We start from the raw sequence: 15,339 nt of genomic DNA on the forward strand, positions 1-15,339 counted from the left end.
CATTATGGTTTTATTTTACAGTCTGTCTCCAAAGTCACCAGAAGTCTCCAAAAAAACATTGCAGTTCATGGCTGGATTATAAAGCTTCTGAAAGAGATTTCAGTCCTTTTTGCAAACTGGTTGTAAGGGAAGATGTGTTTTAATAATACATGGTCCTAGAGTTCGGTTTAAAATGACATATGTGCCAACCACTGGGGGCAGTAAACAGTCCTGAAATGAAACAGATAGAATCAACTTATGTATCGGTTTACAACGCAGCCAAAAGGATCCATCACATACTGTTTAAAGAACACAAAAGAAGACAGTCAACAGTGTCATCCATCATGGCAGAACTGAAGTCATGAATATTCAATGCTGTATATTGTCACAAAATGCATGCATGCACAGGCTGTTCCACTTTGGGTTCAGTACACGCAAGCATTGTTTTCTGAGAATCCCTGGAGTGGGTGTGCAATTACAGTCCTGCACAGGCAAGTTGGACTTTGCCAATCACAACGAAAACTACTACATTAAGAGGTAATTACAGAATGTAAGTAAGTTGAATGGCTATTGCTGAAAAAATGCGGGGGGTGTCAAAAATTGGCTATTATAACTTGAAATGGAATAAAAAATTAGAAGATGTCCAAAAATCTGTTGTTTAGAGCTGGGGTAGGCAGGGTAGGCAGAATTTGAAAATACACCTACCCTTTTCCTTCAGCTCTTCCCTCTCTGATCTAGCACCTCCCACCAGCCCACTACGGGCATATGCAAGTGTTTCACACAGTAACCTAATGTTTCCCATACACTGATTTATTTAATCTTATTCCATTACAAACTCTTGATCATCTTCGATCAGACCACAAATTAGACAAGAATCAGCTAGCTAGACACGCCACAGTCCCTTGCCTGGAGGGGAGCAGGCAGCAGCCCAAGAGACGTACTTTTGGTTAGCTGTAACAGTTCAAATTCGGCCAGCACAAACCCCCCACCACCAGATGTAACAGCAGGCTGGTTACCATTGGCAGTGTCGCATCTAAACTTGGTGACGGCAGCAACAGAAAGTTTGCTAATTCAGCAGAGAGTCAGGGCTGTCCAGCCCCCAAGAGCTGGGGTTTGTGCTAGCTGAATTTAGGTTGCTGCAGCTGCTGAATGTGTTCCTGTATCTGGAGATGCTGCCCGCTCTCCTCAAAGCAAGGTGGTCTACAGTGGCGAGGAGCGAGGTGGAGAACGCACTGCGATTCGAGCTAGCTAATGTTAGAATGTCAGAATTTCAATAGTGATAGCTAGTCCTGAGTTTCCTTAGTGAGGCTAGCTATTGATTCCAAATTCAAAAAAGAAAATGTCTTGGAGGAAAATAGTGAATTTCATAGTGAGTGGACAGAATTGTTTGCTTTCACTACTAACGCTGCAAAGTTTAAGTACCACATAATGATAAATAGCCCACTGCAGAGTAGAAAAAAATGGCTCTTTTGATAGCAAAGGTTGCTGACCCTGGTTTAGCAGAGGGCTATGGCTTCTCTCATCTCTGAAATGCTTCACTGATATTAATACAATTTCTTTATTGTCAGACTCTCTTTGATAAATCTATCTTCCTTCTTTGGGTTGCTTTGCAGTATAGACAGTTGTTGCCAACTCTGAAATAGCAATTTTCTCTGCAGGTTTCTCCACCATTGAATCAGGCTTTCATCAAAGAGATGTGCACATACATCTGCATTTTTGGAGCAGCCAATAGGAACGCCCTCTCTCTGAAATGACCTGTGATTGGCCAACTTCTCCTACCAGATTCTCTAAAGCCTAAAAGAGCTGAGAGGAGGTGCAGAAGTCCAGTGTTCTCCCAGTCCACTTGAATTACAATATGCTCAAAGTTTTTTTGTAGGATGTTTACCCAATGACGCCAAACTAAAACCGCCTACCCCAGGTTTAATGAACATTTTTATTTCACCATCATCTTACTGACTTGTTAGAAAAAACCCAACACTTTTTGCTTGTGGTGGTAATACTCACGACTGTGAAGCCACTATACTTTATCTAGACAGGAAACAAGGTGTGATTCTACTTAAGCAACCAACTGCAAAGCTTTCTCCTGTAATTACAGAGACAAATTTGCAGGCAAACAAACAGCTGACAGAAAAACTCAACCAGCCACAGTAAGGCAATACAGGGAATAGTTTCATTAGGACCGAATGTGAGAGCAGCATAATAAGTGCAGTTTTTATTATGAGGCGTAAATGGGATTTTCAGACAGTTGCCAATGTGATTAATTTAGCTAAAACAAAGCTCTTTTCCAAGGGCACAAGGGAGCTTTCATGCACAGATCCTCAGAGAGCCGGCAAGTGATGGATCCTCATGAATACATTCATCCTGTATGAATACCTAAAGGTTGTTAAAAAATCAGATAAGGCAGTAAGCAGGAGGTCAGTGCTACAGTCAGATACCTCAAAGATCCTGTCACCAGTTTGAAGATCCAACTCCCTCCTTCGCACACATACACCCACCCCTTCTCCAGTAATGGGCATGAGTGTGTGCAGTTTTAATAAGCATGGACACACACACACACACACACACTGAACTCTTACTCTGGATATATTACTTTATTCAGCAGCAGTCTGTAATGCTGCTCACATATCAGCGCTGGGAGCTTCCTGCTCAGTAATTGCTGAATTAGTTCAATTTCAAAGCGCCTTTCTGATCCGCTCACAGGGAGAGTTTGGACTCTGTGTGCATGTGTGTGTGTGTGTGTGTGTGTGTGTGTGTGTGTAGCCCAGGATAGCTCACCCTTCATCAGGTCTGGATCATACACAGATCAAACAGACAGAATCATTTTTCTCATCTTAATTCAAATGCCAGTCATGCGTGTGGAGGTGAGTGTGTCTTCTTAAAGTCCAGCCAGTAAACTGAGGATCTTTAAGTGCTTCACACACACAACTGACAGGACAAACCAAGCCAGGACACACTCTGATCTGCTGTTATGTAAAAGGACAACTGCTAAGTCACCCGATGTCAAACATATGAACAGAAAATTTAAGTTCCATAAGGGCTTGGTCCACTACGGGCACTATGCACTTGTTCTAACTTTATTTTGTTCTTTATATATTTTAGAAATCAACAATTTTAGCTTTATTCAGTATGTTTATTCCAAGAACATCCATGTTATCAAGTCATTTGTGTCCACTGTTGAATGTCTTCATAGTTAACAACAAACATGCACTGAGTAAAGTTAAGATCTCCACAAGGCAGCCACATTTTAGCTGCGACACCGCTGCTCGAGCTGATCACAGCTCCTCAGACAATTTTTGTATTTCCAGCATATGTGCTGCACCGCATTTCAAAAGATACAAAATAAGTATGAGGATGAATGTATTATTAATAACTAAAACACAGCCACAAATATTTGATCCATGTCATAACCGGACTTTGAACAGTATTAACTTTGTTCGTAGTGTTGGGAATAGAATGATGTTATGTGTTTTACTATAAGTTGTGTTTCACTATATAAGTTTTAGATGTGTGAACAATGAGAATACTGAGATGATTTCAGCTGATCTGAATGTGTTTGCTTTGCAGAAGTGGAGAAGTACAGGAGAGGAAGAGACATGAAGTCTGAGGAGCACATACCGCAATGCTTAGATAATTAGTTTCATATATGGTAAAAAGAATAGAAAGTGATATACAGATAGTAAGGTACAGCACGTGTAGGGAGTTGTGTTGTTCTCTTGTCTTTCAAAACAGGAACCACGCCCCCACCGCCAGCGGGAAGGAGTCAGATTAACACGAGGCAGGGGCGTGGTGTGGTGAAGGGGGAAGTGGAACTGCCAATGAGAAGAGGACAACGCCTTGCGTGCACAATGACACTCTGTTACGCTCAAATATACTGGGTCAGGGAAAGGACAGGAGGTCAGACTTCGTGAACTGACACACCTTTGTTGTTCGTCAGGGACGTGAAGTTGAGACCCAGAGCTCTGTAATTTTATTCCTTTACTGCTTAATAAACTACATTAACTGAGACCGAATATCTTCTCCTATTGCTTCATTAAAGAACACGCAGGACTGAGCTCACACATAGCACATTAGAGAGTAGGATGAGACTCTTAGTCCATCAGTAGGCTACAGCACAACAAACCAGTAATAACAATAAACATAATAACTGCCTTGAGTTGACTTTGTCTCTGAAATGTGCTCTACAAATTAACTTGTATTGCTGAAAACAGACAGAAAAAGAAACCATTTAGCTGCCTACTTACTTACTTATGGCCGAAGGAAAAATGACCAAATCAACAAAATCTTAAAGTCTACAAAACTGAGCAGGAATAACACTCTGCTTCTGAAATACTCCTGGTCTGTTATGACGCAGGGCAGCAAACAACAAAGTCAGGTCGCAGCCAGAATGCCACGCAGCTGAACTCACTTTAGTTGTCCCTTTGAGCTCCCTTACAGTGAAGATAACGTATATGGTGATTTTTCTCTCATATTGAGCATAACTTTATTGTATCATGATGGATTTGGTATGAAATTTATCTGCTGATGCTTTGGTTCAAAAGTGAGACCCAACTTTTTTTATGAATGTCAGTTTTTAAGCAACGATGAAGGACAGAATGTGTCCTGCAACAGATGGTAAGGCTTGTTGTGTTTAACTGAGCTGATTTCCGGACAATTTGTGGCCCCTACGGGCCAGTTAAGAGGAGTGAGGATAATATAAAACAGCCAATAATTACCCAATAATCAACAATTGTGAATCACTGCAACCACAAGAGGTTCTTGAGCATACAGTTATACATGTTCACATAAAATGTTAGGCTGATTGATCCAGTAGTTTGCTAGATTAGCTACGGGCAGACAAATACACACACACACACACACACACACACACACGAACACAACTAAACACATGATAAGAAATCAGCCATTTCAGTGAAATAGTTTCAACATGTTCCCAAAATCAGAGCCATTTTTATGGACTCTGTCTTTTTTGAGATATTGACTTCCTCCTTTCTTCAGTGTTCTTGAAATGTGCTGTTTCACTTGTCACAGGAAAAAATAGGGCTAAGTCATGCTGTGTTTTGATATTCATTACTTATTTTGATTTAAAATCATCCATTAAACACCAAACACTAAAAATGGAATATAAAACCCATTTAAAATCAAATATTGAGTTAATTACTAACTTTGTTATGCATAGTTAAGATGGATTTTTTTTTTACATTTTGAATGGTGACATGAACTTCAGAAAGAAATTAGAAGTTAGAAGAAATATTCAACAGTCATTTTTGGTTCCCTCATTATAGTGTACACCACGCTAAGACTGTCAGTCTTAATACAGCAGGCTTCCATGTACAACATGTATAACACTGGAGATCACTAAGCACAGGGATTTGGGGTCCTACTTAAGGAAAACTTAGCTTTGTTTACAACGCTTAAGAAATATATCAACTTTCTTTGAACCTTATTTGTGGGAGAACTGGGTGAGTGTGGCATTGTAACACCTTTCCAAGTAACTAATTCGTCATGAAAATTTCACTCCAGTGTGTTTATTTGTAGTCCAGTAACATCTGAGCAAAGTAAATTCTCTCCCAAACCTCTTACCTTCTCTTATGGCTGTGAAGGGCGTCCCTTCCTCCTCCTGCAAACGAATCACCTTCAGAGCCACCAGTTTCCCATTCACCCTGGCAACAACACAGAGGACAAACAAAGTATGGTAATCCTGTGTTTTTTCTTTTTTGTGACAAGAAAAAAAGAATCTATTAAAATCAGCGAAGCCGGAGAACAGCGGAGATTGTTAAGTCAATGAAATGTAATTCAGCAGCAGTGGAGTGAGACTGGGGTGTAAGGCCACAGGATTACAAGTGAATGAAGCTCACCAATCAAAGCTGTTGTAGTGAAGAGCAACACAAAATAACATCATTACTGTGAAGATTAGAGTCGGTGGAGTTTCATACATTTACAGTGTGTGAACTTTTCATTTTCTAGAATTTAATTAGCAAAACCTGAAAGGAAAGCAGCAAAGCATAAAAAATGGAGCATGACTGTTGAATATAAACATCCATCCTATGGTGATTTAAATAATAAAAAAAAATTACTGCATGATGGGATTTGCAGTTTTACAGAGAGAAGAAAAATTATTTACATAAAACTACACTGTGTAACTGTTATTGCTGTTCCATTTAATGAATCCATTCAGTTACAGCGCTGCTCCTGTATAATTAAATGTAATATTCACTGCCTGCATGAGCAGCTCTTATGATAAAGCAGAGTGACTGGAATAGGCGTCATTCGACATACACGCACTACTTACTTGCTCTTTCCTTTGTAAACTGTAGCATATGAACCCTCGCCCAGTTTCTCCAGCTTCTCATATGAATCTGCCTTCCCAAACTTGGGGCTTGTAGGCTAAGGAAAAAAAAAACAAGAAATGTAAAGAAGGTGATACAAAAGCATGAATTCAGTAACCCAGAAAAGAAAACTCTCAGAGGATTTCACACAAGACATTACAAGTCTATGAGAGATATTAAAATGTGGAAGCTCCCCACCGCATCATCTGGGAGGTGTAATGTCAGTGAGGAGGAGGAGAGAGAATTTCACAAAGTCTTGACGTGAGAACTCTGAAGACTGCTTTTCATTTAATCGTCAGCTCGTAACTTTTAGACACTTTTCATTGTTGACAGTTCACAGGCAGAGAGGTAACAACAGTTCAGAGGAAGTGAGGCCCAGAGCTGAACATGTTCATACTCGTCTGATATGAAAAGGGGAAACTAGCTCAGCTCGAAAACTTCAACTTAATGGATGCTGTGGAGGAAGGTGGCTGCAATAATGTTGTATGTATTCTCGATGATGATGATTTAAGGCTGCCTTCACAGTTGTTTGGATCACTTAAAATGAACCCTAGTGTGTTTGCTGGGTTAGTAAGGTTTGTTTGGGCTGGTGTAAAAGCCAACCAAACAACCGCACTGAGACCACTTAAAAAGGAGCAACTTTGGTGCTGTTTGTGCTCTGAAAGTACACAGACCTAACACGAGTTGTACGGAAAATAGATGTGTGTTTTTAGCATGAATTCAAAAGCTAAACTACTGTTAAATCCATCAGCTCATTGTAAACAGTTTGGAAAGTGATCTTGAGCGACCTGTAGGCTATGTATCTTTGTAAATCATATGGTAACCATGGTAATGCATATGTCCGTCAGCACATGTGAGCTGGGGTTTTCCCTCATCAATCAGACAGTAAAAACTGCTGTGCGCTGGGTACTGTGCAGTTCATTAAGTCCTTTAATAATACTGATCCCACAGTAATCCTCCTGGTTATACTGGTGCACAAGACGCCTCTTTTTTCCATCTGTCTCTGCCTGTTAGTCATTTTTCATAACATGCAGCCGATTCGTGGTCTAATGATACTAATAATGCTCATGATCACTTATTCCTTCATGAGCTCTTTGTAACATAAGAGAACATAGCAGTGGCAATTTTATTTATATAACACATAATAATAACAATCATAATAATAATAATAATAATAATATAATTACACGTAAATTCAAGGTGCTTTACATTAGAAGACAACATAAGAGAACACAAGTTGCAAGAACATAAGAATACAGTATGCGCATGACTCATCACATCAACATAATAAAATAGAGAACCATTACGCTACCGGAAAGTAAATAAATAGATTAAAAAAAAAAAACCGCACATAAGACACATTAAAGCAACGCATTCTAACTCGGACCTCGTCTGCTTGAGTGCGTTTGTTGTTGCTGTTCTGGGACACCGTGTCAACTTCAGCCTGTTACATGCCTTGTGTCTTTTCAAAATATGTCCTTTTTCACAGGAAATGTACAGTTGATAAACAGTCTCTTTCAAATTAAATGAACTCCATCGGTACAACACCACCAATTGACGTTTTTCCCTTCAACAACAAACACACGTGGTTACATTTAGCCAACACACACAAATGGTTAGGTCTAGAGAAAAAGAACAGGGCTTGGATTTATATTCATACAGGACATGAACACTGGCCTGTCGTGGTTGTTGGACCCATCCATCATCCCTCCCGCCCACCCCACTCAGAGATTTTTTTGCCCCCTTAACTTTCGTTGTTGTCCGGCTGGTTTCCCTGTGACACTGTCAGGCGCTGGTACAGACTGACAGCACCCAGCCACGTAACATATCAATGTGAAAAGACAGTTTTTTTGGCAGTATCTAATGCTGAGGTCACTGCCCGAGCGCCAGTATTCAATGACTTCGGAATGAGACCGGGTTGATTAAAGTGCTGCATGACTTGTCATTTACCAGAATTAGATTTTCCCTCATGTTCCCATGTAGTGCTGTTGATGATGCAAGATAACTGCCAAAACTGTCCAATCATTGGGTTAGCTATCTGTGAACATGAATGGTACCAGAACTAAAAGCAACCCAACCATCAGAATAAATGCTGGCATTGTACATTTCTGCAAACCATATGTAACATTTGTGCGTTATTATGTGGCGGATATGTTCAACTTTACGTTTCCACAAAGTAGTGGTATAAGTGTGGTTATGTTCAGGCACAAACAACACTTGGTTATCGTTTGGCAAATATCATGTTTTGGCCTAAAATACCTGGTTCTGATTGCACGATCACGGCTACAGTAGAAATGGTGCCAATGTCTCGCTAAAAACAAGTTTTGTTCTCTGTTGCACTCGAAGTGGTCTACAGCTTGACTCTGCAACCCTCTCACCTAGGTATCACACCATCCACCAACCCCTCCAGCTCCTGATGAAAAAGTCAGCTCATATTCATGTAATCTGAACTACATGTTACCAAATGAAACATATTCGTAGTTTGCAGAAATGTACAATGCCAAAATTTTCTTCTGGCGACTGGGTTACTAAAAGACAACAATCCTACACTTATTTTCTTTGATCTGGGCAAAATGAATCTAACTTCAGGAAGCACCCCAAATTAAACAGCAGCAGTTACTAGGTAAACGCCATTACGCCATTCCGTTGCTCAGCATATTCTATATTATATAAGTTTCTGCTTACTGGAACACTGGACACACTTAGTTTGACAAAACTAACATCCAGCTCTGAGAGACCGAAGAAAATAACACAGCCCATCACCTACTTTGAGTACAACAGGAAGGATGGCATTAACTTGTGATGCCTGGACCTCAAGGTCAGTGGATTCATATGTGACTATAACGGCACATTATGTCACAGAGAACTGGCGACTGCTGTCTCACGTTCTCCAAACTAGAGCAGTACACAAAAGTCACACTGGAGCAAACATTGCAGACCTACTGCAAAATGCAGTACAAGATTGGCGGACTGTGGTTGTAACAGACAACACTTCTAACATGGGTATTGCCATTCAATTAGCAGGATACCTGCATGTGAAGTGTTTTGCTCACGCGCTGAATCTGGCCTCTCAGAGGGCGTTAAATCTTCCAATAGCTCAGTTTGTCAGGTGTATGCAGCATTTCTGACAGGTTTTATGGTGGTGTTGGTCAGTCTGTCTGCTTTGCATCACATTTTGCTGCTTCAACCTTTATTTTACGAGGCAAAACTGATGTTGACAAAGTTTTCCTTTGGAGAAATCATCTGCAGCTGGAAAAAAGGTAATAAATCGCAATATATCACAATATATTTTATTGCAATACTCAGCATATTGTAATTTCATCGTATTGTGACCTAAGTATTGTGATAATATCATATCATGGGTTCTCTGGTGATTCCCACCCCTAAAAGTCAGGGAACTCACACAGTGAACTCCTTCATACAACATCATCTACATAAAACTAACATTAGCTACCATAAGCTACTGAACTGGTCATACTAGAACAAGTACAGCTTGCAGCAAAACTACACAATGTGTAGTTTCTAACATGGTGGGATGTTAGAAACCATTTTTGTAAAATGGTACTGAATGACATATTGAATATTATACATATTAAATTAAGCTGGCCAGATTTTATTGTGAAAGTAGATGCTATGATTAGAAGCAGAGGACAAAAGAAAAAAGTCTCAGAAACCCATTATAAATGTGCCTCAGTTACCACCAATGCTCTAAAGATGCTAATAATTTCACTGCAGCTGCGTGTGGCTATTAGCGCTGATATTTGTGATTTGGACTTTTTGGGGTTTTTTTTGCAATGAGGCTCATTTGCATAAAAACATGACAATTTAGTGCTAAATGTATGCATATTACCTCATTTAAATAGGTGCAAATAGCAGAGGAGCAGCGGGACGCTAGTTACTTGGTAGTGCAGTTAGGGGTGCATTTCACCCTCTGCGGGTGCTTTGAGAATTCCATTTTCACGTTTTCTTTTTGTCTTGTTTGAGCAGGTTTGGCCGCTGAAAAACCTGCACGGTCCTTTTTTGAATTTGTCCCTCAGTGTTCTGCCTAAACACATGCTATGCTCCCACAAACTGTCAGTTAAGCCAGGAATGTCAGTGAAAACCATGCTTATTAACCTTAAATTGGTCACAGTCAATGGGAGAAGGAGAATTCCTGCTAGGAAGCTTCTAATTTGGCCAAATGACTTGAGTGCAGCATTAACATAAAGTGCCTTTGCTGATTAAAACCTATTATCTGCAGGTACAGGCCATGTCTGATCAATATCCCATTTTACAATCCAGAGGTTGTGTGTGAAATACTTGAGTCGGCCGGGTCGGGCTACTTAAACAAAACAGACCATGAAAAGGATAATTCGCACATTTTCATAATCACAGCTGAAACAATTCATTAGTGTCTTGCAGTGATGCTGGCAGGCAATCAGTCAAGCCTCATATCACACTTATTAAATCTTATTTGTGTGCACATTCATCAGGCTTTTCACATTTGGAGCCAAATTAAAAAAGGAACCACATATGTATAAAACCTGAAAATCTCATTTGCATGATTAAGAAAATGATGTTGTTTGTACACAGCCTTCAATTAAGTGTGTGAGAGAATACAGGCTGTAAAATTAGTTTCAGATGCAGAAAAGAAAAAGAGCTTGGCTGCCAAAACAATACACCTGAGAGACACAGAGGTAACTGGTGCTTTGACAGCAGGTGAAAAGCCGTGGCCATGTCAAAGCCGAGCAAAGTGCATGATACTGTTGATTTTTGGGGTCTGATGTTGAAACATATTTTGGAATCAATCTTCCTTTTACTGATAGTAAGTAAATCTTCATTAAGTGTGCAAAAGAAAATGCTGTTACATGGGTTTCCATCCACTGTAGTTATGTGAATATTGGAAGTTGGTTCATTGAGATAAACAGCTGGTGGCAATAATCCTCCACTCGGCCGCCATTAAACTGTTGTAGAAGAAGAGGGCGCAACATGATGATGTAATTTAAAGAACTCCAGTCAAACCTAATCAGTGGAAAACAATGTGGAATGTGTGTCACGGTGAAATGTGGCAGGACAACAACTTAAGTTAAGGGTGTGAAAAGTATGAGTAGAGCGGGTGTGAGGGTGGGCAATGGGTCCAACAACCACCGACTTTCACGCTGGAGGCTGGTGTTTGCTTCGTATGTACATGTAAAACCAAACCCTGTTCATTTTTCCAAAACCCAACCACATAGGTTTGTCGCCTAAACCCAACCATGCACGTGTGTTCGCTAAACGTAACCATGTGCATTTGTTGTTGAAGGCCAAAATGTCGATTTCCGGTGACATAGAGCCTTTATTTTGAAAAAGACTGTATGCGAACTGTACATTTCCTGTATAAAGAGAAGTGTATTTTGAAAACAGACAATGTATGTAACAGGCTGAAGTTGACACAGTGTCCCAGAACGTCAACAACCAACGCACCCAGGGTACCTTGGACGTCATATCTTGACGTGGAAAGTCTATGACCAAACATGGATATGTGATGAGGTCAGAGTGAGAATGTGCTGGTGAATCCTGTGGGCCTCTAGCACCACATTGTACTTTACTGAGAGAAGCTCTCCTGCACCTTTGGCTAGGTGTACAAACACCTGCCTGAATGTTCTACTGAGCTACGTCAGCCTTTCAATATCAAGCTAGTCTAATTATAAAGCTCCACAAAAATAAAGACTGGTTAAAAAATTACCACTTCTACCCCCATCCTCTCTCCAATCTTCAAGCTGTGTTTCCATGGTAACACCGCTACAACTGTTGACTGCCTTCTCACCCACTGTTTATCAAGTCAAACAGAGGTGACTGCCCACCGAACGCTGTATCATCAGCACCACTGCTGATGGCGGCTTTTCCTGTCATCTTTCTCCTGCTTTGTTATTTTCTGTTTTCCTTTTTAGGCAAGTTACATACTGTGACTATTTCTTGCTGAACAGCTACACACTGTGACTCTGTGCAGCTTCCAGGAGTAGTGTCGTCAAAGTGAGGTTGCCAGGTTTGGTATTATGGTGCCTGTACAAAGACCTATACTTAGAACAGGGTTAGGGTTAGGGTTTATATTACTGCTTTGGACAGGGCCAGGCTCGCTGTTTCCCTCTGTTTCCAGTCTCTATGCTAAGCTAGGAGTTATAATTATTAGGGATGCACCAAAATGAAAATTTGTGGCCGAAGCCGAAGCCGAATAATATTAAACGCTTGGCTGAATACCGAGTACCGAATACCGAATATCGCTGTTTAGTTTTTAATTCGTTTTTGCAGATGAACCCCCTCCAGATTAGTGTTGTCACGGTACCAAAATTGGATCCAACTCTACGATACCAATGAAAATATCATGGTTCTGAGTAGTATCACGATACCACAGTGAAAATGAGGCAGATGTGCCTTTTGTCATTTATGAAAAGATAAATCACTTTTCTATAATACATCAATGATATTTCAATGGAATAAATTACTTATTGACTTATTCATACTTCAAAAACAGCATCAATGAGTGATGAACATAGGGGGGGTCAAAATAAAATAAATAAATGAAATAAGAATCAACCAGCCACCCTCCTCCCCTTCATAAGTAAAGAACAGTCCCTAAAGTGCGGCGAGGTTTGTGGGCCGTGAATGGCTCATTTCTCCTCTGACACGTCACATACCTGTGTTCGGCTGGCTCGGCTGTTCGGGTACTTCTGGGCAGTCCATACGCCAAGAAGAGGATATTATTGGAGCTGACTTATCCGTCGCCGGTAAGCCAATGGCCGCCGTATTTGACAGGAATACATTAATGTCTGTGTCTGTGACCCCTGTTCAACCCACAACCGGTGGGATTCGCCTTTCGTTTCTGCTGCTGGTTGAAATCTGTAGGCTGCTCGCACAGCGTGCTGAATGATTTAAGCCTATTTTGCGCGCTCAAAATTATTTTTAGTCGCAAATGTGAGTGCAGTGAGGGACGGATCGCCACACTGCCGACATTTTACTCCGCGCGTCATGGCACGCTGTTTGATTGCATTATCAAAACACGCCGCTATTATTCGGCCTTGCTTTTAACTTATTCCACCGAATACCGAATGTGTGTTTTTTTTGCAATATTCGGCCGAATATATTCGGTTACCGAAAATTCGGTGCATCACTAATAATTATGCAACCTGACTGAGAGCAAGTAAAAGAAGGACCAAAGACAGGAAACAGCTAGCATGTCTACTTCCTCTTACACAGTATTGTTTAGTAGGCCTACAAAACAGTGTGTACAGTTTGCTAAATATAAAATAATACTTAAGGCCTTGACGCTCCAAGCTGACGGTCGGCCGTCAACCAAAGTCGGGCCGTTGGTGAGCGTCTGTCGCCCTAGTTTTTGCAGTGTGTCCCACACCATCGGCACTTTGGCATCGGCGGCTTTTCGGCCGATTGAGCATGTTGAATTGGCGGCGGAGCTTGTCGGTGAGAGAGGTCACTCTGATTGGCTGTTCAGGTTTTATTTATAGCGAGTGAATCTGCCTGTAGTAAAACCAGGGCTAACAGGTGCTTCCTCCTCAGGCTCCACTTCACTCGGCTCTCCGCTTGGATTCAAACGGAGAGCTGGAGCTAGCTGGGAGCGTTAGCCGCAGCATGACCGGAGGGAAGCACAACCAGTTAGCCTCCGCTAGTCTCTGAGCTAGCCCCGGCTCTCCGTTTGGATCCAACCAAAGCACCGAACAAGGGCGTAGGTTTGATTTTCACATTGGTAGGGACATAAAAGTGCTCCATGGCGGCGACCTGTACGTTGATGATTTTTTAATGCAATTTCACGTCATGTGAAACTGATCACTGCTTTATAATGCATATTTAGATATCTACACTAAATACAAGAATGTCTTGGTTAATGTATTCTCTAATGTTATCAGTTACATGAATATACATTGATAACTTCACCACATCTGTCCGTATGTGCTTCCCAGGGTAAAATATAATAATAACAATAACACTATACTCCGAAAGGGCTTAACTTCAGTACCAGCCTGCGGTCTGCAGTTGGGATGGTAATAGTGATCCGAATTGATATCAGGTAAAAACATATATTATGCATGAATCAGTATTTTTACTTACCCCTAGTCACAATGCTGAATCTCACTATCAACATAATATCCTTCACGATTCAATCTCACCTGTGAGGCTCCTGTCTCTCCTCTATCTCCTCCTGTTTCTCTTCCTGCCTCTCCTCCTCCATCTCCTCCAGTCTCTCTACTACTTGTCATCTGACAAAAAATATATTGATGCAAGACATGTGAACAGTGGGACAATTTGAGATGCAACAGTCATAGATTTTGATTGTTGTAGCCTGAGGAAAACATACTGTATGTTTTACAATTGTGTAATTCATTAAACAACATCTGAATGTATATAGGCTAAAGAACAGCCATAATGTCAACACAAGTTAGTCAGCTTCATCATGTTAAACATTAATAAAATAAATCAACAAAAACGTAAATGCTCCAAAACCATTATAATACAACCAAGTGCAAAATGTTGCACTTACACCCAATATCTATTAAATAAATATGACTCAGTGTTGGTGTTTTTACTGGGAGCAGTGGATCTCTATTCTCCTAAGTATCTCCTTCACACACCATGGATGCTGAAGACTGTCACTGAAGGAGCTATTATTTATAGTGTTTACACTTTATTTATTCAGACTGTTTCTATCATGTCATCTTACTACAAACATTAATTTGAACTGTGTCATCACTACATGACATCTATGATTGCTGATGGAGCATGTGAAGTGGAATTTCATGTTCTCTGGCATATAATATTGATCTAACAGTTGCCAAACTTAGCTCAGCATCTCATTATCTAGCAAAGAGTTGCCAAGGAACGCCATTCAGTTAGCCTAACATCAACAGGTGTTTGTTTATCTTATTTACTGAACCAACCGACTCACCATTCACACTCGGCGCTCTGGTGTGGAGCGCTCACGGTGACGCGCGTGTATGTGTCGTTCCCTCACGAACTGCCGTGAGCTGTACGGTGACGCGCACCCACAAAGTCAGTGGAGAGAGCG

At 40.8% G+C, this 15,339-nt stretch overlaps 1 protein-coding gene across 3 annotated transcripts in view; it reads right to left on the reverse strand.

Moving 5' to 3' along the window:
- cdk14 (cyclin dependent kinase 14) overlaps nucleotides 1-15,339 on the reverse strand; it is a 289,130-nt gene that overhangs the window by 170,342 nt on the left and 103,449 nt on the right. For all 3 annotated transcript variants that reach the window (XM_078171996.1, XM_033640450.2, XM_033640449.2), the window contains 2 exons: nucleotides 6,269-6,363; nucleotides 5,560-5,639 (listed from right to left, as the gene is read on the reverse strand). In XM_078171996.1, coding sequence (XP_078028122.1) covers nucleotides 5,560-5,639; nucleotides 6,269-6,363 — 175 coding nt within the window. The remainder of the gene's footprint in view (nucleotides 1-5,559; nucleotides 5,640-6,268; nucleotides 6,364-15,339) is intronic.

The sequence above is a fragment of the Epinephelus lanceolatus genome, chromosome 10, assembly GCF_041903045.1.
Source record: "Epinephelus lanceolatus isolate andai-2023 chromosome 10, ASM4190304v1, whole genome shotgun sequence".
Taxonomy (NCBI): domain Eukaryota; kingdom Metazoa; phylum Chordata; class Actinopteri; order Perciformes; family Serranidae; genus Epinephelus; species Epinephelus lanceolatus.